We start from the raw sequence: 26877 nt of genomic DNA on the forward strand, positions 1-26877 counted from the left end.
ATTTCTTTAAACACCTAAGAATAAGAAGTCTGCCAGTCTTTGCCAAGGAACTCTGTGCACTGGGCACCAGTGGTCAAGCAAGCAATTTGCAAGTCTTCTTTAGCTTTCACTTCCTGCTTGCACAGAGCCTCCAAGTCAGCCAAAGATGAGAACTTAGAGCTTTCTCAGCTCTTTCCTGAGCTTGTGTACAGCCCTACACATTCACATATCCCAGATTCTAAGGAATGTGTCGGAACTTTGCAAACCCTCCTGTGGACATCTCAGTTCCTAACTTTTCATTTTAAGGTTTATGGTCCATTTGTTGCTTGCCCCCAACTGTTTTAGCTGCCTCAGTTTAACTGTGATGCTAAATAGTTGCTTAAAACAACTATTCTTGAAATCTCTTCTCAGGAAAAGAAGGCTTCCCATATGCTAGACAAGTGCACTATTCACTGATCTCACTGAACTAATATGATTTTCCATGCACTGCCAGACAGATCAAATAATCTCACAGTTCTCTAGGATAGGGCTTTGGAGGAGCCCAGCTCCCCAGTGTCCTCCTCCACGGCCATTGGGCTGCTGGTTTCCACCATGATCGTGGTTTTCAGGGCTATATGGAGGATCTAAGCTGGGGAAAGGAAGATGGAAACAACACAAGGTAAAATGCCACAAAGTTCATTTCCCAAGCTGACTGGAGTCTTTATTCTTACCAAGATTCAGCCATTTTTCTTGACTAAATGCTTCCCAGATTATTGCCAGCTTTTGGTTAAATTTGAGAATGCTAAGAAGTTGATTTTTATAATTTTTGCCAACATTCTTAGTGTTTTTATAGAAGACAGGATTTTCAGAGATTCTCAGTCCACCTTCCCACAAACAACATCCTACACAGAAGCAAGAGACATGTATGACAGAAAAAAATACTTAATATATAAGTGCTCTCCTACTTACTAAAATTAATTTTAAAAAATAACAGCTAGGTACAGTGGTCATTCCAGCTACTAGGAGGATCACATATTCAAGGCCAGCCCAGGTTACTTTGTTAGACCCTCTCTCCAAATCAAAAGGGCTTTAGATGTGGCTCAGTGATAGACCCATTTGCCTGCCTTGTGCAGTGCCCTTACTTCAGTCCCAGTACTGCAAAAAAATTATTTTTTCTTTTGTATGCATGGTTGTATTATGTTTGTGTGCATATCATTAAGAATTCATAGCTTTGCAAAAGCATTTTATTCTTTCTAATTATGTTATTTTCTTATTTGAGTTTCAAAGTATTCACAGCTGGACTAATGAATTGATTTCCTTTAAACTGACTCTTCTGTACTTTCAACATTGTCTCTAGCATTCTTGAAAGCATTCTTGCTTGGCAGCAACACGCTACTATTCTGAATACAACTTGATTTATTTTCCCTACCCGACAATGTGAAATCAGCAACTCTCCCAAGAGCCAGATCCTTTTAATAGTATTAGAATAATATTAGAGACCAAAATCTGATTGCTAACGATGCACATAATGGATGGGCAAAAGTGCTACTGTTTCTGCTCTTGAGTTCCTTCTAGTAACAACTAGAAAAGAGCATTATTGAGATAGAATTGACACAAAATAAACTAAAATATTTAGAGATACAATTTGATAAGTTTTGACAAGTGATATATGTACACCCTTGAAAATATCACTGCTAAATATTTTTATTTCTTTTTTTGATGGTGCTGGAGATTAAACCCAAGGCCTTGTAAATTCTTGGCAGGTGCTTTACTATAGAACTACATCCCTAGCTATTCTATACTTTTTAAATAGTCAGGTTAGGATGACCTGTTCTCTTTTCATTTTTCCTATGAAATCTCTTGGGTTTTTTGTTTGTCTGTTTGTTTGTTTTTTTGTGGTGGTGGTGATGGTGGTGGTACTTGGGATTGAACCCCAGGGTTACTACCACTGAGCTACATCCCCAGCCCTTTTTATTTTTCATTTAGAGAAAGATCACACTAAGTTTTCTGGGTTTACCTCAAACTTGTGATCCTCCTGACTTGGCCTTCCTAGTTGCTGGGCATGGCCACCAGGACTGGTTCAAAATGTGTTTTTATTCTTCATCAGAGCTGATCATTGTGGTTTCTACTAATCGTTATAGGCCAAATAGACTAGCAAGGCTCTTTTGCCCTCAACATTTGCTTTTGCCAGTGTACCAGATGTCCATAGATGAAGATGGCAATACCAAAGATAGGGTGTACCTGCAGGTTCTTTTCCTTCCTGGCTCACAATGAGTTATCTATCTAACAGCTTGGCAGCTGTTATAAAATGCTGGTTCTCTAAGCTGTGTCACCTATTCAAAGCCTTTGTGTTTTTTATTTCGTATACCAATATCATCTTCCTATTTACCTTTTCCACAGATCGATTTGGTATGTTACCATTGGATGAGCCTGCTGTTCTTATTAGTGAATTCCTAGATCGTTTTCAAAACCTTTGTCACTTGGACCTCCAGCTTCCTTCCCTGAGGCCGGAGGATTTGAAAACTATGGTGAGTTTTTCTTGGCTAGGTTGTAGTGACCTCCAGTTGTCACCAGCACTTGCACATGAAGTGTTTCTTTTAATGACAAGAGGATGCAGATTAGGAAGAGAACTACTCACTTGTCTCTCATCTGGACTTTCCAGTTTCAACCAGAAAGGTGACTATTGAGGGTTAAAGTAAATAGATTCCATTTAAATGTTTAGGTATGAGTCTTCAAATGGCATAATTAATTTTATCTTGATTTAATTTGAATTCTTCAAGTGAAAAATTTAATTTTATCTTGATTAGTTACTTATATTGTTTAATAGAAGACACTGACATGTGACTGCATGTCATTATTGTGTGAAGTTTTCCATAGTGCTAGAGGAAACTAAATTATAAACTCTCCCTGTGAATAGAACTGTTAAAATACTCTGGCCCATCTGTACTTTGAAATTCTACACTTACTGTCCCATTTCATCAGCCTATTAGTACTGTGAGGGAAAGCTGTATAATAGGAAATAGCAGCTTCTTTTAGTCAGCTCTTTTGCTGCTGTGACTAAAGGACCTGACCAGAACAATTGTAAAGAAGGAAAAGTTTATTTGAGACCCACGATTTCAGAGGTTTTAGCCTATAGAAGGCCGGCTCCATTCCTTGGGGCTTGAGGTAAGACTGAACATCAGGGCAGAAGAATGTGACACAGGGAACCAGCTCACATGATAATCAGAGAGAGACTCCACTCTCCAGACACAAAATATATACCCCATAGCCACGCCCCCAAGGAATCACCTCCTCCAGCCCCACCCTACCTGCCTCCAGTCACTGCTCAGTTAATCCCATGGGGGGGGGGGGTTAATTCACTGATTAGGTTAGGGCTATAGCCCAATCATTTCTCCTCAAAACTGTTTCGCATGTAAGCTTTTAGGAGACACCTCACTTCCAAACCATAACACAGTTAATTATTTCGCTTCTTCAAGTTAAGAGGCTGTTACAGCTTTTAGCACCGATCTGTGGATTTCCTGAAGCCTATTAGAAAGTCACCCTGTCCCTGGCCAAGGCAAATTTTTTCTATACCCTGTCATAATTCTTTATTATTCTTAGAGTAAAAATCAAGGCTTGCAAAATCTATTGTTCTGTCAAAAAGTACACTGTCAAACTGAGACATAAACAGTAATCTGTTTTCATTATTTAGGTTTGAATTTCACAAGTTTTATAGAAAAATCTATGGTTGGTAAATTAAAAACAATTTAATAAACGAATTAAGAGTTCTAAGAAAATTGCCACTGCGGGCAATTTTTTTCTTTGTATAATAGTTTAAACTCGAAGGTTTTTTATCTTGGTTACTTTGTAGTGCTTGACAGAAGACAAGATCAGTCTTCTGCTACACCTGCTTGAAGATGAACTTGATCACGGAACTGAAGAGAGAAAAACTCCAAGCAAATTAGGCTCCGACATCCAAGTCCACATCACTGCCTGTGTTCTTGCTGTGTGTGGCTGGGCGTGTAGGTCAGTCAGCAAATTTTGCCTGAGGGCATAAGCTGTGGCAGTGGCATTTACTCATATATACAGCATTCACTAAGTAGTATTTGGAAATCACATGAGAAAACAGAAACAAAGAGAAAATTGAGGAGAGGAATAGGCAGGACAGATAGATAACAAGAATTAGTAACAAAACCAGAATTAGAACTTGGGAATTCTTGGTGTTCACACCTGAACTTTGTTTCTTGTATTGTAACTATCCAGGTGCATTCCTCCAAGCAGTGAAACTCCTTTTTATGAAAATAGAAAACAAGCCATTTTTAGAAAGAAAGAACAATCAGTGTAATTGATGGAAACTAACCAGAGATGGGGGCTGGGGATGTAACTCAATAGAGCACTTGCCTAGCCTGTGCAAAACCCTGGATGCAGTCCCTAGCACCCTCCCCCCCAAATTTAAAAAAGGAAACACTAGTTGGAATCATGTGGCTCCATGTTGATGTTTTTAACATTCTAACTGCTCAGTTTGGCAAAGACTCCCTCTGAGATAGAAGATTGTCAAAACCAAACTTTTTTTTGCCCCCCCAGTGGGGACTGAAGCTAGCAGGGCCTTACACATGCTAGGTGAGTGCCCTTCCATTGAACTACATCCCTTTTATTTTTGAGACAGGGTCTTAAGTTGCTGAGACTGGCCTGGAATTTGCAAGCTTCCTGCCTCAGCCTCTCACATTGCTGGGATTACCGGCATGCACCACCATGCCTGGCTTGATTTACCTTTGTTACGCTTTCTTTGGTAGATGAAGGAAAGAGTTTGAAGAGGGACCAGGAGAATTTTATAAAACATAACTTCCAACATAGCCTTGCCATAGAGAGTACACCAAGATCCATAGACCTTTCTATAGGAAAAATTGTGAGAGATGACGGGGAGACATGGAAAGATGATTGTCCTCAGATCAGAGGATGGGGCTCTGAAAGGACATGGTTTCCAGGTCCCTGGACCACTGCAGAGATTCATTCGATAGATGAACCATACTCACAGGTCATTACACTTGCTCACATAGAAGTGTTATCCTTCAGAAAGACCCACTTTTGTTTTCCATTCCTTCCTAGCTCTGCTTTGGAACCCATGCAGCTCTCCCTGATAACATGTTCACAGTGTATGCGGAAGGTGGGGCTCTGGGGCTTCCAGCAGATTGAATCATCCATGACCGACCTGGACACATCATTTGGCCTAACCAACTCCCCAGTCTCAGGCCCTGAGGGTCGTCCAGAACGCTTCCCTCTGGTGCCTGAATCACCTCGGAGGATGATGACCCGGAGCCAGGATGCCACGTTTTCCCCAGGCTTAGAGCAGGTATTGACTTAGCTTGTTTGAGGTGGACGTTTTAATGACATTTTTGCCAAATTATTGGTGGTGGAAAGTGGGAAATTGGTGGGTAGATTTCACTTTTGGCCATATTGATCAGACCATCATGTCATTTTTCTGTTCACCAATTGAGAAGCTAAATTCTTTATAGGAATTCAGTAAAGAAATACAGTATTCTTAGAAGAGTGCAGCTATATAGGCAATTCAGAAACTTAAAAAAAAAATTTTTGGTGGTACTTTGGATTGAACCCAGAATGTACCATTGAGCTTTATCCCTAACCCTTTTTAAATTTTGAGACAGAGACTTGCTAAGTTGTTGAGGCTGGCCTTTAACTTAGAATCCTCCTGCCTCAATCTCCTAAGTACCTGGGATTACAGGGGTACACCACTATGCCTGGCAGAAACTAAATTTTTATTCATTTATTTGTAGTTCCAGGATTTGAACCTAGGGGCACTCTACTACCAAGCTGCATTCCCTTTTATTGATTTTTTTTTGGGGGGTGTGGGGAGATAGGATTTGGCTAAATTGCTGAAACTGACCTTGAACTTGTGATTCTCCTGCCTCAGCTTCCCAAGTCACTGGGATTATAGGCCTGTGTCACCACACTCTGCTCCAGATCTGTTTTTTAGTAATATTTTCTTTTCTTTGTACTGGGACATTGAACCCAGGGACTCTTTACCACTGAGCTACATCCCCAGCCCCTCTCCCCCTTTTTTTGAGACAGGATCTCAGTTGCTTAGGGCCTTGCTAAGTTGCTAAGGCTGTCCTCCTGCCTCAGCCTCCCGAGTCACTCACTGGTATTACAGTCATGTGTAACCATCCTAAATTATTTTCAGTGTACCAATTAAAGATTTTCTCTGAAACCTGTGCCCAGCTCACACCTAACTAAATATAGTTTAAACTATAAAATACTTGCTTTCATATGCCTTAAGAAATACTCTGCCCATAATCATCAACATGATAGGTGGACTTTCCATTATTTCCTCTTCAGGTTGAAAAGAGCCCTAGTCCCATTGTCTCCCGAACCCGGAGCTGGGACTCTTCTAGTCCTGTTGATCGGCCTGAGCCGGAGGCAGCCAGCCCCACTACCAGAAGCCGCCCAGTGACCCGAAGCATGGGAACAGGAGACTCTTCTGGCCTGGAAGTACCCTCTAGCCCTCTCCGGAAAGCCAAACGAGCTCGCCTCTGCTCTTCCAGCAGCTCAGTGAGTCCACCTTCTCATGTAGCCATCACTGAGCATAAACAGCAGGCTATGCTCTCACCACACAGCACTGAGACACAGGGGTGAGCCATGCTGGGTCCTCTGGTTAAAGGTAGTCTGTGTGAATAAGTTTAAAGATGAGACATTTAAGTGACCAAAAGGAAAAAAATGAAGGGTTTTGTCATGTGTTCCTTTGGGTAGATTCTGGAGAGGTAATAAATACTTCAGGCTAGTGGGACAGCAGTGAGATAGGGGACAAAGCTGAGACGGTACAGTTTGTTTAACACAAAAGGACTAAAGGAAAATGAAAAGGCAATTTAAAAGAGCATTAAAACTAGAAGTGAGGACAGTTATGAGATTCTGGACTTTATGATTAATAGTATGCCTACAATAATATGTCTCCCTGAATAGATACAGCATCTGCCCTTCATTAACACTGTCTCTCTTCCTCCTCCTCAGGACACATCATCTCGGAGCTTCTTTGATCCCACCTCTCAGCACAGAGACTGGTGCCCTTGGGTGAATATCACACTTGGTAAAGAATCCAGGGAGAATGGTGGAACAGAGCTTGATGCCAGCACCCCAGCAGAGCCGGGCTGGAAGGCAGTGCTGACCATCCTTTTGGCCCATAAACAGTCTAACCAGCCAGCTGAAACAGACTCCATGGTGAGATAAGCTGCTGCCCTGCTTGTGTACAGCACTTGCTGTTTATGGGATAAGCGGCAGTGTCTAGTCCTATAATTAGCACCCTGCCTGCCTTCGGCTTTCCTAAGTCATGTGGACTCATTCTGATTTATCCTAAAGAAAGGTGTGGAAGTGGCCAGTCTTTCTGCATATAGCATTCCATCAAATTCTGTTAAATTCTTTGTTCTCCCAAATAAAATGACTCAAAGTGGAAAACTAATACAGAAACAGAAATAGATGAATAAGCAGCTGCTCTGGCCTCATGTTGCAGGGCAGCTGCTTTCTCCATCAGTTGCTGTCACTTGCCTTTGGAGCCTGACCAGTCAACTTAGCCTTTGGATCTCTGTACTCCAACACCAGGGTAGTGATTTCACTCCCCGTGTCACGCATGTGCACTGTTTCATCATCGGCCATCATAGTCATGACGACTGTGGTTAACAAATGCTGCTACAGGCAAAGCCATCATGACCACTGTGAAAACAAGTCAAATGTTTGTTCTATGTCAAGAATGAGAGTGCTAGTTTGTCCTTAATGTCCACCATGATTCTCTCATGGAATGGTAAAAACTGGGGTTTTTTCCCTTTTGTGTGTTCACTTCCAGATTTACCTTGCAGCCTAGTATAAATATAACAATTTCTGACCTCTATACCCTCCAAGAACAAACTAATACTTGCCAGACAGTGTTCCTGAATTCATGGTTTTGTACTGTCTTAGGAAGCCACTGGAGGGAGCTGTACTGATGCCTTTTTTTTTTTTTTTTTTTTGGTACTGGAGATTGAACCCAGGGTCACTTTACCGCTGAGCTACATCCCCAACCCTTTTTATTTTTGAGACAGGGTCTCACTAAGCTGCAGAGTCTGGCTACCAAGTTGCTGGAATTACAGGAATGTGTGGCCACTCCCAGCTTGTACTGATGCATTAGTGCCTTTAGTAAATTTGTAGATGAATGTTTCCAAGTTTTTGCAGGAAAAAAAAATCTGCTTCTTTTCAATTTATAAACTTTTGGAAATGTGTAAAGCTATTTAAAGACAAATATTTGCCCCACTTTTCAATTTGGAGATATTAAATCTGTATTTGCACATAAATTCTCTCTGCCTAGGCCTTTAGGAAGTAATAATATTTTGGCAGTTTTTACTAAGAGTTCCCTCTGTTACTGTTATACTAAAAAAACAAAACAAAACAAAACAAAAACCACACTGGGTTAGGTTTTTTGTTAGTTTGTTCGTGGAAAAAGTTGGTCTCATAATTGGCCCTGGATTCTGGGGCTTTTAGGATCTTTTTTCATAACTTGTCTTTTAACCTTCCCACCAGCTGCTATGACTGGGTGATACACAGCTTAACAGGGTTGCGGCAAAGGATCTTGATGTTGGAAAAAACTTTATATTTTTCTTAAAATATTTTTTTAGTTGTCAATGGGTCTTTTTATTTTATTTATTTATGTATGGTGCTGAGTATCAAACCCAGGGCTTCGCACACGCCAGGTAAGCACTCTACCACTGAGCAATAACTCCAGCCCCTATATTTTTTTTTCAACTTTGTTACTAAACTAAATTCCCCTTAGTTCCTTGAGTCAGAGCTCAAACTTTTCCTCCTGGGTCCTTATGTTATTGAAACACTCATCCCACAAGGAGGATAGGAAAACAGTGGAAATCCATCTTATATGAGAAACTTGAGGTTATTTTATGGATTGTTTTACTAAATATTCTTTTGTTCTCTCACTGAAGACCTTGCTGTGTGAAATATCTGCTCTTTATTATCTCAAAGTCAGAGAGAACTAAGGGTTCTGATTTACCAAGAACTTTTATCTGCTACTGAATTGCTTTGTCTCCTTGTAAGACTATTTCTTCAAATCTCAGAGCACTTTTATAGGTATGATCTAGTGGCAATGAGAGTCTTCCTATTTTTAGCTCTGCTGGCTAAAAATGAAGCTGAGAAAGTCAAGGTCATAGTTTAGACTCTTAGGGGTCATTCAACATTTCTTTCTTGGTCTTGGATTATACTGTTAACCCCAGGTAGGTAGTTCCAGGTAAATTTGAATCCTGTTCACAAAAAATAATGAACTCAGGCCAATTGAACATTATGGATTTTATTTTAAAAAATGCAAAATGAGTATGTGCTCTACTAATGGTCGGTCAGAAGTGTCATCATCACATAGGAAGATTAAGATGGCTGCAGACACAGAAAAGATAATGAGCCATGTTTTGGTGCCTCAGTGTGTTAATAGCAGTCTGACAGTAGAACAAAGCCTTCTTGATTTTATTTTATTTTAACTGTACATTATGTGTAGCATAATATAAAATGAGTTTTTATTCAGTTCCAGATACATTTTGATCATTGTAGAAGAAATTTACAGATTCTGATGCTGTAGAGTCTGAAAAAAATATTATAAACTTTTTTCCAACATCAAACTCATTCACCACAGCCCCCTTCAGCTTTGTACCATCCAGTCAGGAAAAAAAACTCTTATCTGTTATTTGTTATTTGTCTCTATAAAATAATTTAATCCTAATAGTAAGCTTTTCTACCAATAGAGTCTCTCTGAAAAATCAAGAAAAGTATTCCGAATATTCCGGCAGTGGGAATCTTTATGCTCATCCTGAAGATATTCCAGCCCATTCCTGGAGAGAACTGAAATGAGAGTGACTTTTTGAAAAATAAAGCCTGAATTCTCTTTGGGTCAGCCGATGCTGTTTTTCTCCATTCTGATTTAATCATAAGGAGCCCCTGCCATTGTAAAGGCAGTAAGTGTCAACAATCTGCAAGATTAAGAGGAGACCCATCTCCCTGTGGGGATGTGGACAGGGTAAGGTACTGCAAACCCAGTTCTATTAAAAGACTGTGGGACTTTAAAACTAGAGGAAAGACCCAGGAACACTCATTTCAGCAGCTTTAGCATGGGCAGTGTCTCAAGAACTGTATCCCAGGAATTTGAGAGCGTGTGTTATTAAAGTATTTGTCAAGATGCTTCGGTGCTTGAGAATTGTTTTCCCCCTTGCCTGGTAGGCTGGAGAAAGCTTCAGTGATATTATCAAGAGTTAAACTGTGGGCCGGGCATGGTGGCCCACCCCTTTACTCCCAGCTGCACAGGATATTGAGGCAGAAGGATTTCAAGTTCAAGGCTAGTCTGGGCATCATAGCAAGACCCTCTACAACTTGGAACTTGTCTCAATATAAAAAGGGCTAGGAACATAGCTCTGTGTTAGAGCATCCTTAGATACAATGCCCAGTACTGTCCCTGCCCCCCAAACAAAGTCAAACTGGGTTTTCAGTGTGGACTTAAAACCTGAAATGTATTTGTAATTCCAAAGACGTGTAGTCTTCCTTAAACTAGAAGCAAGGTGGTGTCATTATGTCAACAGGTCTCTTGGTGTGATGCAGTATAAGGTGAGCTGATTATTTTCTCCTCACTTTGATGCTAACAGAGTAAGAGAATGGAAGGAGGATATAAGAAAATACCCACAAGAGGCCCCTCATGTGCTTTCTAATGCCTGGCTCCCTTGACTGAGTGCCCCAAGCCTTTTTTCCTGCTTGTGAGGCTCATCCATCTCTGTGGTAGAGAAGATTGACCTGAACCTGACCCATCTAAGTACATGTGTCTACTGGTAAAGTGACCATGAGCTACTAGAGTCATTTAAGTCACTGGTTGATTTAGTTTATGGCTCACTTTTTTTTGTCGGGGGTACGGGGGCTTGCTGGGGATTTAACTCAGGTGCTCAAGCCCTAAACATATTTCCAGCCCTTTTTATTTTATTTATTTTTTATTGTAAACAAATGGGATGCATGTTGTTTCTCTGTTTGTACATGGCGTAAAGGCATACCATTTGTGTAATCATAAATTTACATAGGATAATGTTGTTTGATTCATTCTGTTATTTTTCCCTTCCCCCCACCCCTCCCACCCCTCTTTTCCCTCTATACAGTTCTTCTTTCCTCCATTCTTGCCCCACTCCCTAACCCTAACACTAACCCCTCCCATCCCCCATTATGTGTCATCATCCACTTATTAGCGATATCATTCGTCCTTTGATTTTTTGAGATTGGCTTATCTCACTTAGCATGATATTCTCCAATTTCATCCATTTGCCTGCAAATGCCATAAATTTATCATTCTTTATGGCTGAGTAATATTCCATTGTATATATATATACCACAGTTTCTTTATCCATTCATCAATTGAAGGACATCTAGGTTGGTTCCACAATCTGGCTATTGTGAATTGAGCAGCTATGAACATTGATGTGCCTGTATCTCTGTAGTATGCTGATTTTAAGTCCTTTGGGTATAGGCCAAGGAGTGGGATAGCTGGGTCAAATGGTGGTTCCATTCTAAGTTTTCTAAGGAATCTCCACACTGCTTTCCAGAGTGGCTGCACTAATTTGCAGCCCCACCAGCAATGTATGAGTGTACCTTTCTCCCCACATCCTCGCCAATACCTGTTGTTGCTTGTATTCTTGATAATCGCCATTCTAATTGGGGTGAGATGGAATCTTAGGGTGGTTTTGATTTGCATTTCTCTTATTACTAGAGATGTTGAACATTTTTCCATATGTTTGTTGATTGCTTGTAGATCTTCTGTGAAGTGTCTATTCATTTCCTTAGCCCATTTGTCGATTGGATTATTTGCATTCTTGGTGTAGAGTTTTTTGAGTTCTTTATAGATTCTGGAGATTAGTGCTTTATCTGAAGTATGATTGGCAAAGATTTTCTCCCACTCTGTAGGCTCTTTCTTCGCATTGCTGATAGTTTCCTTTGCTGATAGAAAGCTTTTTAGTTTGAATCTATCCCAGTTATTGATTCTTACTTTTATTTCTTGTACTATGGGAGTCCTGTTGAGGAAGTCTGGTCCTAAGCCGACATGTTGAAGATCTGGACCTACTTTTTCTTCTATAATCTGCAGGGGTCTCTGGTCTGATTCCGAGGTCCTTGATCCATTTTGAGTTGATTTTTGTGCAGGGTGAGAGATAGGGGTTTAGTTTCATTCTGTTGCATATGGATTTCCAATTCTCCCAGCACCATTTGTTGAAGAGGCTATCTTTTCTCCATTGCATATTTTTGGCCCCTTTGTCTAGTATGAGAAAATTGCATTTATTTGGGTTTGTGTCTTTGTCCTCTATTCTGTACCATTGATCTACCTTTCTATTTTGGTACCAATACCATGCCGTTTTTGTTACTATTGCTTTGTAGTAGAGTTGAAGATCTGGTATTGCAATACCCCCTGCTTCACTCTTTCTGCTAAGGATTGCTTTAGCTATTCTGGGTTTCTTATTCTTCCAGATGAATTTCATAATTGCTTGCTCTATTTCTGTAAGGTACATCATTGGGATTTTAATTGGAATTGCATTGAATCTGTATAGCACTTTAGGTAGTATGGCCATTTTGACAATATTAATTCTGCCTATCCAAGAACATGGGAGATCTTTCCATCTTCTAAGGTTTTCTTTAATTTCTTTCTTTAGTGTTCTGTAGTTCTCATTGTAGAGGTCTTTCACCTCTTTTGTGAGATTGATTCCCAAGTATTTTATTTTTTTCGAGGCTATTGTGAATGGGGTAGTTTTCCTAATTTTCTTTCCAAAGATTCATCACTTATGTATAAAAATGCATTAGATTTATGTGCATTGATCTTATATCCCACTACTTTACTGAATTCACTTATGAGTTCTAAAATTTTTTTGGTGGAATTTCCTGGTTCCTCTAAGTATATAATCATATCATCAGCAAATAGGAATAGTTTGAGTTCTTCTTTTCCTATTCATATCCCTTTAATTTCTTTGGTCTGTCTAATTGCTCTGGCTAGAGTTTCAAGGACAATATTGAATAGAAGTGGTGAAAGAGGGCATCCCTGCCTTGTTCCAGTTTTTCGGGGGAATGCTTTCAGTTTTTCACCATTTAGAACGATATTAGCCATGGGCTTAGCATAGATGGCCTTTACAATGTTAAGGAATGTTCCCACTATCCCTATTTTTTTCTAGTGTTTTGAGCATGAAGGGGTGCTGTATTTTATCAAATGCTTTTTCTACATCTATTGAAATAATCATGTGATTCTTGACTTTAAGTCTATTGATATGGTGAATTACACATATTGATTTCCTGATGTTGAACCAACCTTGCATCCCTGGGATGGTGCACTATCTTTTTAATATGTTTTTGTATGCGATTTGCTAAAATTTTGTTGAGAAATTTTGCGTCAATGTTCATTAAGGATATTGGTCTGAAATTTTCTTTCCTCGATGTGTCTCTGTCTGGTTTAGTTATCAGGGTGATATTGGCTTCATAGAATGAGTTTGGGAGGGTTCTCTCCTCTTCTATTTTATGGAATACTTTGAGAAGTATTGGAATGAGCTCTTCTTTTTTTTTTTTTTTTTTTTGCTTTCTAAAATAACAGCTTTATTCAGGTATAATTCACAATACCACACAATTTATCCTTTCAAGGTGTACAATTTAATGGCTTTTAATATAGCCACAGAATTCTGTAACTATTAATACAATCAATTTTAGAACATTTTCATCACCCACAAAAGAAACCCTGTATTCTTTAGTCTTCGCCTCCCAACTTCCCTATACCCCCAGCTTTTAATTATTTGTTATTTATTTATTGGTACTGGCGATTGAACCCAGAGGTGCTTTACCACTGAGCTATATTCTCAGTTCTTTTTTTTTTTTTTTTAATTTATTTTTATTGTAAACATGGGATACATGCTGTTTCAGTTTGTACATGGAGTAACAGCATACCATTTGCATATTCATTTATTTACATAGAGTAATGATGTTTGATTCATTATGTTATTTTTTTCCTCCCGCCTACCCCTCCCACCTCTCTTTTCCCTCTATACAGTCCCTCCTTCCTCGGAATGAGCTCTTCTTTAAAGGTTTTGTAGAACTCGGCTGAGAACCCTTCTGGTCCCGGACTTTTCTTTGTTGGTAGGCTTTTGATGACTTCTATTTCATTACTTGAAATTGGTCTATTTAAATTGTGTATGTCCTCCTCGTTCAGTTTAGGCAATTCATATGTTTCTAGAAACCTGTTGATGTCTTCGAAATTTTCTATTTTGTTGGAGTATAGATTTTCAAAATAGATTCTAATTATGTTTTGTATTTCACTCGTGTCTGTTGTGATATTTCTTTGTTCATTCCGAATTTTAGTGATTTGGGTTTTCTCTCGTCTTCTCTTTGTTAGTGTGGCTAAAAGTTTATCAATTTTGTTTATTTTTTCGAAGAACCAACTTGTTTATTTTGTCAATTTTTTGTATTGTTTCTTTTGTTTCAATTTTGTTGATTTCAGCTCTGAATTTAACTATTTCCTGTCTTCTACTACTTTTGGTGCTGGTCTGTTCTTCTTTTTCTAGGGCTTTGAGCTGGAGTGTTAGATCGTTTATTTGTTGAGTTTTACTTCTTTTATTAAATGCGCTCCATGAAATAAATTTTCCTCTAAGTACTGCTTTCATAGTGTCCCAGAGATTTTGATATGATGTTTCTTTGTTCTTATTTACCTCCTAAGAATTACCTACCTAAGAATTTTTTAATTTCCTTCCTAATATCTTCTGTTATCCATTCATCATATAATAGCATATTATTTAATCTCCAGGTGTTGGAGTAGTTTCCGTTTTTTACTCTTTCATTTATTTTTAACTTCAATCCATTATGATCTAATAGAATACAAGGTAGTGTCTCTATCTTCTTGTATTTGCTAACATTAGCTTTGTGGCATAATATATGGTCTGTTTTAGAGAAGGATCCATGTGCTGCTGAGAAGAAAGTGTATTTGCTCTTGGTTGGATGGTATACTCTATAAATGTCTATTAAGTCTAAATTATTGATTGTGTTATTGAGATCTATGGTTTCTTTGTTCAATTTTTGTTTGGAAGATCTGTCCAGTGGTAAGAGAGGCGTGTTAAAATCACTTAGTATTATTGTGTTATGGTCTGTTTGGTTTCTGAAATTGAGAAGGATTTGTTTGACATACATGGATGAGCCACTGTTTGGGGCATAGATGTTTATGATTGTTATATCCTGCTGATTTATGCTTCCCCTAAGCAGTATGAAATGTCCTTCCTTATCCCTTCTGACTTTGGCTTGAAGTCCACATTATCTGAAATGAGGATGGATACTCCAGCTTTTTTGCTGAGTCCATGTGCATGGTATGTTTTTCCCCATCCTTTCACCTTTAGTCTATGGGTATCTTTTTCTATGAGGTGAGTCTCTTGCAGGCAACATATTGTTGGATCTTTCTTTTTAATCCAATCTGCCAGTCTGTGTCTTTTGATTGATGAATTCAGGCCATTAACATTCAAGGTTATTATTGAGATATGATTTGTATTCCCGGTCATTTGGTTCATTTTTTAAACTTTATTTATTTATTTATTTGACACAACTTGGTTCCTCCTTTATTTGACAATTCCTTTAGGATAATTCCTCCCTTTGCTGATTGGCTTCTTTGTTTTTCATCTCTTTCTCATGGAATATTTTGCTGAGAATGTTCTGTAATGCTGGCTTTCTTTTTGTAAATTCTTTTAGCTTTTGTTTATCATGGAAGGATTTTATTTCATCGTCAAATTTGAAGGTAAGTTTTGCTGGGTGTAAGATTTTTGGTTGGCATCCATTTTCTTTCAGGGCTTGAAAAATGTTGTTCCAGGCCCTTCTAGCTTTTAGGGTCTGGATTAAAAAATCTGCTGATATCCATATTGGTTTCCCCCTGAATGTAATTTGGTTCTTTTCTCTCACAGCCTTTAAAATTCTGTCTTTATTTTGTATGTTAGGTAGTTTCATTATAATGTGCCTTGGTGTGGGTCTGTTGTAATTTTGTGTATTTGGAGTCCTATAAGCCTCTTGAACTTGATTTTCCATTTAATTCTTCAGATTTGGGAAATTTTCTGACATTATTTCATTGAATAGATTGTTCATTCCTTTTGTTTGTTTCTCTAAGCCTTCCTCAATCCCAATAATTCTTAAATTTGGCCTTTTCATGATATCCCATAGTTCTTGTAGATTCTGTTCATGATTTCTTACCATCTTCTCTGTTTGTTCAACTTTGTTTTCAAGGTTAAATATTTTGTCTTTAATGTCTGAGGTTCTGTCTTCCAGGTATTCTATGCTATTGGAAATGCTTTCTATGGATTTCTTAATTTGGTTTATTGTTTCCTTCATTTCAAGGATTTCTGTTTGTTTTTTTTTCAATATCTAACTCTTTATTGAAATGATCTTTTGCTTCCTGTATTTGCTCTTTTAACTGTTGATTGGTGCAATCATTCAGTGCCTGCGTTTGCTCTTTCATCATTCAGTGCCTGCATTTGCTCTTTCATCTCATCGTTTGCTTCCTTGATCATTTTAATTATGTACATTCTGAACTCCTTTTCTGTCATTTCTTCTGCCATGCTGTCATTGGGTTTTATTGATGTAACATCTAGATTTGTTTGAGGCATTTTCTTCCCTTGTTTTTTCATATTTTTCAGGTATCAGTGAACCGCTGAGATATTGCAGATTTCCTCTATTGACTTATAATGTCCCTGAAGATTTCTAGTATATCCCCTCTTAGCCTTCAGTAGGCTGAAGTCTTAGAGGAAGTTGATAGTGCAGTGCTCCGCAAGGATGCTGCCTCTCTAGGAGTGGTGGCCTTCAGGTGGGGTATATTCCCTGCTAGTGGGCAGAGGTGCCTCCACTTGTTGACCAATGGTCATCCAAAGGGGAACTAGGCTGCAGGCTGAGGCAAGGCCTGTTTGGGCCTGTGTCTCTGGTTTTACCGTCCTTTTGGGAAAACCTCACCCGGCAGGGAAAACTCACCCGGTGGGGAGGTCTCGCTGGTCAGTTCCCCTCCTAGAGGTTCCCCTCAATCTACAACTACCGCCTGAGCTGGGCTGCCTTCCTCTGCAACGTTCCCAGGGGCCCAGACCTACCTCCTGGGCCTGGGAGCCTCATCCTTCGCAGATGAGTCTCCTTAGGCTGCCTCTCCTCAGAGAATCTGCCCGCAGTCTTGGAACCTTCGTTCCGTCCCTAAATGTGTCTCTGTGGGGCTCTTCCACCAAGAAGCCTCCTAGGTCCTGGGACCCTGCTCTGCACCTAATCGCCTGGCTATGCGGCCCCTCCTCTGAGCAGCCACCTGGAGTCCTGTACAATCGCTCCGAGTCCCAGCGACCTGCCGCACACCTCTTCCCCTGGACAGCCGCCCGGTGTTCAGGTGCGGTCACAAGGAGTCCAAGCAACTCACTGCGTGCCTCCTCCACCTGCCAACCGCTCGTAGCCCTGGGCAGTCACTCCAAGTCCATGTGACCCGCCCCATTCCTCCTCCTCCTCCGGGTAGCCTCCCGGGTGTTCAGGAGCGGTCATTCTGAGTCCAAGCGACCCGCTGCACACCTCCTCCAGGCAGCTGCCCAGAGCTCTGGTGCGGCCACTTCGAGACCAAGTGACCCACCACGCTTCTCCTCCAGGCAGCCCCCTGGTGTTCAGGAGCGGTCGCTTTGAGTCCAAACAACTCACCACTCACCTCCTCCTCTGAGCAGCCGCCTGTAGCTCTGGTGCAGTCACTCCGAGTCCAAGCGACCTGCCGCACTCCTCCTCCTCCGGGCAGGCCCCGTTGTTCAGGAGTGGTCGCTCTGAGTCCAAACAGCTCTCCACGCAGCTCCTCCTCTGGGCGCCGCCCGGAGCCCCAGTGGTTACTCCAAGTCCAAGCACTGTGCTGAGCGGCCTCCTCTACGATGCTCCCAGTTGTCCAAGTTCACTGCTCCAGCAGGGGGAGGGGTGTCTCGCCGGGCAGCTCTACTTCACAAAGTTCCCTGCGTTCCGGGACTACCGCCCCATCTGGGACGCCTCCCCAATGGGAGAGACTCACCGGCTGCTTTGAGTTGGTCCCAAGTCTCTCAATATCTCCTCTTATGAATCCTGAGTCCTGGAGCAACATGAAATGCAGCCACCCTCTAGTCTGCCATCTTGAAACCCCCCCCCCTTTTTATTTTTTATTTTGAGGCAGGGTCTTGTTGAGTTATTAGGGCCTTGCTAAGTTTTGAGACTGGTCTTTAACTTGTGATTCTCCTGTCTCAGCCTCCTGAGTCAGTAGGATTACAGATGTGCACCACCATGCTTGGCCTTTTTTATTTTTATTTTTTTAAATGGTTACTGGGGATTGAACCTAGGGGCACTCTACCTCTGATCTATATCCTCAGCCCTTTTTAATTTTTTGAGATTGAGCCTCACTGAGTTGCCCAGGCTGACCTCAGACCCATGATCCTCCTGCCTGAGCTTCCTAAATGGTTGGGATTACAGGCATGCGCCACCAAACCTGGTTTATATCTTTATTTTTAAACTGAAGTGATTTAAAGAAAATAACAATCATAATAGTTTACCCATAGTATACATTGGCTTACATCTCTAAAAAACAGACCTTTTTCCTTACATGTTACATCCAATAAAAATTAATAATCCCTGGGAACTGGTCACAGTGGTTGAATGTAGAGGTTGAGGCAGAAGGATTGCAAGTTCCAGCAATTTAGCAAGACCCTGTTTCAAATTAAAATAAAAAGGACTGGGGATATAGCTGAGTGTTAAAGCACCCCCAGGTTTATCCCCAGTACCACAAGGAAAAAAAGTAATTATCCATGAATATCATGTAATACCAATCTATATTCAAAATTCCTAATTGTGGGACTGAGGTGTAGCTCAGTGGCAGAGCACATGCCTAGTAAATGTGAAACCCTGAGTTCAATCTCCAGCACCACCAGAATGTTCTTCATTCTTCTAAACATGTTCTTTATATATCTAATTTGTCCAAATCAAGATTGTGTATCGCATAACTCTTAAACTCCTTCCTAAGCTGTCAAATTTAAAATTCATCATTTCTAATCCTGATTTTTAAAATGGTAAACAGTTGTTGATATCTCTCCTAATCAAACTTCTCCCACTGGAGGAGGTCAGGTGGAGGCTGACAGGTTATTTTTCTAATGCTGTGCTACTTTTGATGTTGATAAATGGCTTGACTGTTCACTGTCAGTCTGCATGGTCCTCCTTAGAAACTAATGGGCAGTTCTCTGATGTTTATAGAAATGAGACTTCTGGTCCAGGTTGGGAATCATATGCTGGCTGTTGATGAAGTTAACTAGAAATCTACCCAAGAAGATCTGAGCCTCTAGGTCATGTCATAGTACCCTTTTTTCTTTTCTTTTTCCTTTTTTCTTTCTTTTTCTTTCTTTCTTTTTTTTAATACTGGGAATTAATCCAGGGCCTCATGCATGCTAAGCAAGGGCTCTACCATTGAGCTACATTCCCAGCCCTTTTTATATTATTTTGAATGCAGGGTCTCACTAAGTTGCCCTCAGACTTGCAGTCCTCTTGCCTCAGCCTCCCAGGTAGCTGGAATTACAGTCATGTGCCACAGTGCCTGGCTTCTAGGTAATAGTTTCTTAAGGAGTGGTATAAAATCATTAATATAAGGTAACCATGTGGACTCTAAGCCTTAGATTCAGGTTCTAATAATGTGAGTAGTTTTTAATTCTTTCCACTATAAATTTTTAATTTATACTCCCTCCATAAAGTATTTACATTTCTTTAAAATCAGCAAAACTTCACATTTTTGTGTTTATTTTTATCATAAATGAAGCAGATTGAGATAGTCTTGCTGTAATTTAAGAAACATTAGGTTTCCTGTGTGAGGCACCATGGGATCTGACATACATGAATAACTACCTAGTTTCTACCTTCAAGAAGTTTGTAATCCAGGCCAGAATATACAAATATTGTTTGGTTATAGAGATGTTACACAAGATAAACTGCCAAATGCTCTGGAAGTATAAAAGACAAGGAAGTTAGTGTTCGTTATAGAATTGCAAAGAATTTCAAAGGAAGTATAGATTTGACCTGCGCCTGGGGGAGGAGAGAGAAGTGGAAGGCTCCATGAGAACAGGGGCCTTGGCCATCATGGTTTGAATCTCAGCATGTAGAACAATATCTGGCATGTGGTGGACACTCAATGATAAAGGACATTTGAGGTTGAAGGAACACTGAGCAAATAAGCAGAGTGTAGGATATGTTCCAGGAAGAGCAGGTGTCCTGTTCTGACTAGAGCCTTGCACTGAATAGAGGAAAGAGGCAAAGAGAGTGACAGTTGGGCCAGATTGGAGTCTTGTATGTTGTACAAGGAAGTTTGGGCTTGATTCTGTAGGGAAAGAGGTCTTAAAGAATTTTTGAGCAGAGGAATGACATTCGTTCTTTGAAAGCTAATTCTGGTCCTTCTGAATAGCCTATATTAGGGGAGACAGGAAGGATTAAGGGAGGTGTGTAGGCAGTGGCCATAGTGATGATAGTGGGACATGATTTGATAAAAATGTCAGCAGTGCCTTCAGCGTGATTGGGCATGAGGAAAAGGGGAAAAATCAAAGGTGGTCTTAAAGTCATGGCCTAACCAATCACAATAGAGAACTAGATGGGAAGGGATCAAGGGACATGCCGGGTGGTGATACACACCTGTAATCCTAGCAGCTCAGGAGGCCCTACACAACTCAGTGAAACCGTGTCTCAAAAAAAATACAAAAAGGGTCTGGGGATGTGACTCTGGTTGAATTCCCCTGGCTTCAATCCCCAGTACCAAAAAAAAAAAAAAAAAGAAAAGAAAAGAAAAAAGAAATCAAGGAACATTAGTCCAAAGGTTCAGCATCTATAGGGCTGTGCAGAGTGAAGCTCTCAACCTTGTCTTCTCTCAGGAGATCTTAAATCCAGCCTCTCTTGGTCCCCAGTGTGACAGTGTTGGCTTGTGGTACCTTTGAGAGGTATTGGGGCCTATAAGAGGAATTGATGCTTTCCTCATGGAGTGAGTTCACACTGTCCTGGGACTGGCTTGGTTACTAAGAGAATGGGTGGTTATGATGTAAGTTTAGCTTCTTTGGTGGTTCTCTTTCTTGCTGCTTCTCTCACTGTGTATCCCTTCCACATGTTCCCTCCATGTGATTCTGTCCATCATGAGGCCCTCACCAGAATCTGATGTTGTGCTGTGTCCTTGGACCTCTAGAACTATGAGCTAAATAAACTTTTATTTATTTATTTATTTGCAGCCCTGGGAATTGAATCCAGGACCTTGACCTTTGCAAATGCATGACCTCTAAGTTATATCTCCAGCCCATTTTTATTTTATTTTGAAATAGTGTCATTCTCATCAAGTTGCCCCGACTCGTCCTGAACTTGTGATTCTCCTGCCTCAGCCTCCCAAATAATAAACCACTTTTCTTTATGAAGTTCCCAATCTCCAGTATTTTGTTATAGCAACACACACCAACACATTTATTATCCACAAAGGTATTGTAAGTCAATGTGCTAAAAAGTATAGTCAACTTGTATTATCTGCATTAAGTACATTATGGGATACTGTGTAATCTGTGTTAATTTGTCTCCTCCTGGTAAACAGAATTTCAAAACCTTCCTCTTTGCCTTCCATCCAGCACCTTCTTTTGCAGCATGGTCTCAGTGATCAGGGAAGGTGGTGGCATCTTGAAGACCCCTTGATATTCAAGGTTATTCATGCCCTTTGTTTGCCCAGTTATCCCAGCCTTCAAAAAAATCTCCTTTCATTATTTTTTTTCCACTGGGCCTCTAGAATTGTTTCATTTTAACAAAGGTTGGATGTCTCGTCCAAATTCACTTTGTTTTTTTCAGAGAGGAAGACTGAATCTCAAATATATTTAATAACTAGCTCTGCTGTAGCTAGAATATGGCAGAGCTGCACTTCAGTTGCTCTTTCCAGCCTCGTGTTCTTTCTGTTACAGTACAGCTGGGAATATCTTTCAAGCACTATGATTCTGATTTTCCTTTCTCAAGCTCAACGTTGAATTCTTCCTCTCACAGTAGAAATCCTCGTAGCTACTCATGGGATACGAGCATCCTGGCTCTTTTTAGATGTTAACTAACTTTAATAGACTTTGCAAGTGGGGCATTCTTTTGGGGGACCTCCTGTGCTCACAACTCTCAGATCAGTTGGGGCTGCCTCCAAACCAGCTTTCTATCCCTTCAGCCCTGTCCCATCTTAGGCACCAAAAGAGCTGCATGTACAGCTTGACCAACAACAAAAGTGCAGATGCTTCCTCCTCCAGTATGCCTTTCTATTTTTAGTTATATTCCTATTCCTATTCTCAGTTTTCTTTGGCTTTATATAGCTGTCATCTGGGTCAGTTGACCCGTGCTCTCAGAAGAGAGTGTTGCACTTGAGCCCTTTAATGAGACACCATTCATTCCATCTTTAGCCATGTTCTCTTTTCTCCCGTAGCTCCCTGGCTACAATTATAGCGGTTACTACTTTTCTATCCACAGTGCCTCTGGTTGAATTGACTTTTGTATAGCTGAAGCTGAAAAAGAAAAAAAGGAAATATGCAAAGGCCTCTGGGTAGGACAGGTAGGTCATGGAAATTTGGTCTTTTATCGAAGATTCCAATCATTCTAAGAATATACTTGTCAGCTTTCTGTGCTCACTTCTATCTGCTAGCTACTGATATCCCAGAAGCCAGATAGAGGGAAATTGACTATTTCCCTTGGTGGGTCAGCAAACCTCTCAATGGTATCAAAATAGGAGCCTAAAATGGGAGGCCTAGAAGGGACTCAAGATTCACCTCCAAGCCAGGCACAGAGGCACATTCCTGTAATCCCAGCTACTCTGGAGGTAGATAATTCTGAGGCCAGTCTGGGCAACTTAGCAAGACCCCAACCTCAAAATAAAATTTTGTTTATTTTTATTTCTTATTGAGGTACTGGAAATTGAATCCAGGAGTGCTCTACCACTGAGCTACATTCCCAGCCCTTTAATTTGTGATAGGGTCTCACTAAGTTCCTCAGGGCCTTGTTGAGTTACTGAGACTGATCTGGAATTTGTGGTCCTCCTACCTTAACCTCCCGTTTCTAGGGCATTTGCCACCATCTCAGCAGCCTTGTAGTAATCCTATGAAGTGGGTACAATTACTATTCCTGTTTTACAAATGAGGAAGCTAAAGTATAAATTAATTACTTTTTTTTAAAATTAATTACTTAGCTCAAGGTCACCTAGTCAGTAGGCAAGGACTAAGATTCAAACTCAAGCCATCTTCCCCCAAAGCCTGTGTTGCTAACACTATTCTGGCTGCCTCCTAAACAAGGATATATGTCAAAAGAAGAAAAGGCATATATATGATGATCTTTAATACACTATTACTGGTAATAATTTGAAAATAACCTAAACATCTAAAACAGTGGATTACTAGAAATATGTGTGTGGAATATAACTCAAACCATTAAAATGATCATTGTAATTGATCATGCAGCAATGTGGACAATTTTTTGTGATATATGTAAAACAACCATGACAAAAATATACAGGCTGAGATTGTAGTTTGGTAGATCTTTTGCCTATCATACATGAGAATTTCAGTTTTGCAAGATGAAAAAATTCTAGAAATCTGTTGCACAATTCATATATATATAGTTAGCACTACTGAACTAGACACTTAACAAACAGCTAAGATGGGGACCAGGGATGTAACTCAGTGGTAGAGTGTTTCCCTAGAATATGCAAAGTCTGGGAGAAGAAAAAAAAAAAAGATTATTTTAGCTTTTTTTTTTTTTGGCAATACTGAGGATTGGACCCAGGTCCTTACACAATGTGAGGCAAGCGATCTACCACTGAGTTACATCCCCAGTTTTTAAAATTTTATTTATGAGACAGGATCTTGGTAAGGTGCCCAGGCTGGCCTCCTGCCTGAGCCTCCAGAGCAGCTGGGATTATAGGTGTGCACTACCATGCCCAGGTTACAATGGTAAATTTTTTTGTGTTCTTTACCATAATAAGGAAAATAGAAATGGCCTTTTCTGCTGTCACCAACCTGTTATACACATGGAACAAGTTTATTTCTTGTATTCTGCCCCCTTAATCCTTCCAGTCTAGACTTGGGCAGCATAATTCATCATCCCTTTTTTCTGTTGACATGTCTGATTATGTCTGCTCTGACACCCAGCTGTGGTCATGTTCTTGGTTTTCTATTTACATTGCACCTTCTCTGGTGGGGGAAGAAAATGAATGAAATCAAAAGTGAGACTCTATTTATAGAGCCAGAGAAGTTATATGTCAAGGGAAATGTGACTTACCAAATATTAAATGGCTAGGAAATTTTTACTTCTTACTGATCATGCCATCTCCCAAAACTCTAAGAGCTGAGGCAAGTCTCAGCAGCGTACTTGAGATTCAAGGTCAGGTATGGGGCTTTAGTGTCAAGCACTAATGCTAGAAGTACCAGCCGCAGCCACTAGATGCCCCCAGTGCTCCATGTCTGACTTAATAGCTTGAATTGCTCAGGCAAAACAAACCTGACCTCCCCACTTCATACCAATCACCATCAACAGTGGTGAGCAACACAGCACTGACTTTTCAAATGATTTATCTTCATTTCTGCATCATTCTTACTTTGTCCTTATTTTTGTTACAGGTCTTCCTAGGCCAGCTTAAACTACTTGAGTCTGAAGCTGCCTGCTTTCAACTATAGGCTAGTCCAGTGGTGGAAAAAGAGATTGATGGGCAGGGGTTGTGGCTCAGTGGGAGAGCGCTTGCCTAGCGTAGGTTCAATTCTCAGCACCGCATATAAATAAATAAAGGTCCATCAACCACTTAAAAAAAAAAAGAGAGAGAGAGATTGAAAGCATTGAAATAGTCCATATGGAGAGAATGGATACTTATTGAAGAATAAGAGAAGTGGGACAAAATATTCAAGGTTGGGGTTAGGACCCTGCATCCAGGATATAGGGACATGAATAGCAAGGGTAAGGACCAAGTTCACTGGGAAGTCAGCTGAAAAAGCAAACCCAGGGGAAGATAAGCCATTGGCAGCCACCAGCACACGTGAAAGTGCTGAGGCAGCCCTCTCAAGATGTCATCCTTGCCCCCAGTCTCAGCACCAGCACTCAAGGCTGGGTCACCCCACAGCCAGGTCACCTCAGGGCCAATTCACAAAGTTCAACAAGCCAGTAATGAAGTTTTAAGGACATATTCACAGGGGCACAGGCCAGCATGGTGTGTCATCATGGCCACAGGGCTGCTTAGACTCGGCAGGTGACCCTTTGCTCATAAGGATTCCAAAGTCTGTGACTAATGCTAATTAACCCTGACTCATGGTAGCACTGAGTACAGCAAGGTCATTATCTCCCTAGATTGAGTGGGGAAACTGAGGTATGGAGTCGGGAAGCAGCTTTGCTCCATTAGTCAGTGGCACCAGGTCACAAGTTTATCACCATCCTGCTCCAGGGCCCATGAAGCTGCCCTTGATTGTCAGGAGTAAAGAATTCCAGTGGGGCTGTGCAGGGGAAGAGGGAGGGACTTTTCCTCAGTGTCCTTTCCAGGCCAGTAGAGCCATAGATCTGGAAACAGTTGGAAAGGCTATTGGCCTAACTCCCCCAAGTTCCACGATGAAGAATCCGAAGGCCAGAGTGGGCAGAAGCAGCCACGATCACACAGTGGGTGTGGCTGAGTCAGGCCTAGAGTCCTGGGATTCCATGTTCAGTCCCCTTCCTGCTCTACAGTAATCATGACAGAGCAGAAAAAAGGCAATATCCTGTGAGAGGTAAGAGTGCTAGCCTTAGGTCAGGTGATTTGGCAGGTGGAGTGAGCAGGCACTAGATCCGGTATTCTGGGTTCAAATCTTGGACCTGATGGGCACCAGCATGTACTTCTGAGCCAACTACTCAGCACCTTGGTTTCTTCATCTGTAAAGTGAAGATAATACTAGTAGCTATGTCATAGGGGTATTTGAAAACTAAATGAAAGCTGGACACAGTGGCTCATGTCTGTAATTCCAGCCACTTAGGAGGCTGAGGAGAGAGGATCACCAATTTGAGGCCAGGCCTCAGGAACTTAGCAAGACTGTCTCAAAAGAAAAAAGACTGGAGATGTAGCTCCATGATAGAATGCCTTTGGGTTCAAGCCTCAGTACTGCAAAAAAGAAAGGAAAGAAAGAGAGAGAGAGAATGAAAAGAAAGAGAAAACTAAATGAGATATTGAAGTGCTTCGAACAGTAGCTCAGTAAGCTGTTTGGTATTATTTATATGAGGCAGGCATGGCACACCTGCCTTAGTGGCACAGCCAGCCGCCCTGTTGTCTCTGACCAAATGTCTCCAATTTGCCTGGACTTTGGGGTCTTCTGAGAGAAGGAAGTTCTGAAATGATAGATATTGGGATCAGGAAAAATGATATCTTAGAATTTCCTCAACAGATCAGCCTTGAGAAGGGCTCTTTTAGCTCAGCAGCTTCCACGCCATCAGACCATGTGGTTGCTGGTAGTTCAGCTCCAAGCCCAGCTTTAGAAGCACCTTGGGCAACAAAACACAAACCAAGATAACCACATTCCTGCCAGTCTCCTTGGGTCCTGGCTCTGTGCCATCAAGGCCACCGTCAGGAGGTGGTGGTACAATGACAACAGGAGGGCTAATTACAGGATCATCCTGCTGGGGTGAGAATACTGGTTTGTTTGTCCAGCACAGCTTACCTGAGTCATCCATCCTGAAGCTTGCAGCCACCTGGGCCTGGAGCTAGACCAGCAGGCTGCCAGGAGCCGGAACGCCTTCTGTGTGCTGCACCCGACTGGTGCCAGCACTTCCTGCCTGCTCTTCCCTCCCAGAGCCAGTCAAGGCAGTTTGGCTTCACAAACATGACTCCAAACAGCGAAGAACTGGGCAGGGGCCTGACAACAAGCCAGAAACCCCAGCGCCCGTTGT

General features: G+C 41.0%; 1 protein-coding gene across 2 annotated transcripts in view; it reads left to right on the plus strand.

Annotated features, from left to right (window-relative positions):
* The window catches only part of ZC3HC1 (zinc finger C3HC-type containing 1), a 41252-nt gene extending 15192 nt beyond the window's left edge, over window positions 1-26060 (plus strand). The window contains exons 5-12 of one of the 2 annotated variants that reach the window (XM_079149805.1): window positions 2359-2486; window positions 3809-3963; window positions 5044-5287; window positions 6292-6504; window positions 6961-7167; window positions 9717-9926; window positions 22462-22543; window positions 24600-26060. In XM_079149805.1, coding sequence (XP_079005931.1) covers window positions 2359-2486; window positions 3809-3963; window positions 5044-5287; window positions 6292-6504; window positions 6961-7167; window positions 9717-9785 — 1016 coding nt within the window. In that variant the 3' untranslated portion in view covers window positions 9786-9926; window positions 22462-22543; window positions 24600-26060. Of the gene's footprint in view, window positions 1-2358; window positions 2487-3808; window positions 3964-5043; window positions 5288-6291; window positions 6585-6960; window positions 7168-9716; window positions 9927-22461; window positions 22544-24599 lie in introns of those variants that run through there. The other variant, XM_079149806.1, reaches the window with a different exon arrangement.
* Window positions 26061-26877: the final 817 nt, after the last annotated feature.

Source organism: Sciurus vulgaris (assembly GCF_902686455.1).
Source record: "Sciurus vulgaris genome assembly, chromosome: 8".
Lineage (NCBI taxonomy): Eukaryota > Metazoa > Chordata > Mammalia > Rodentia > Sciuridae > Sciurus > Sciurus vulgaris.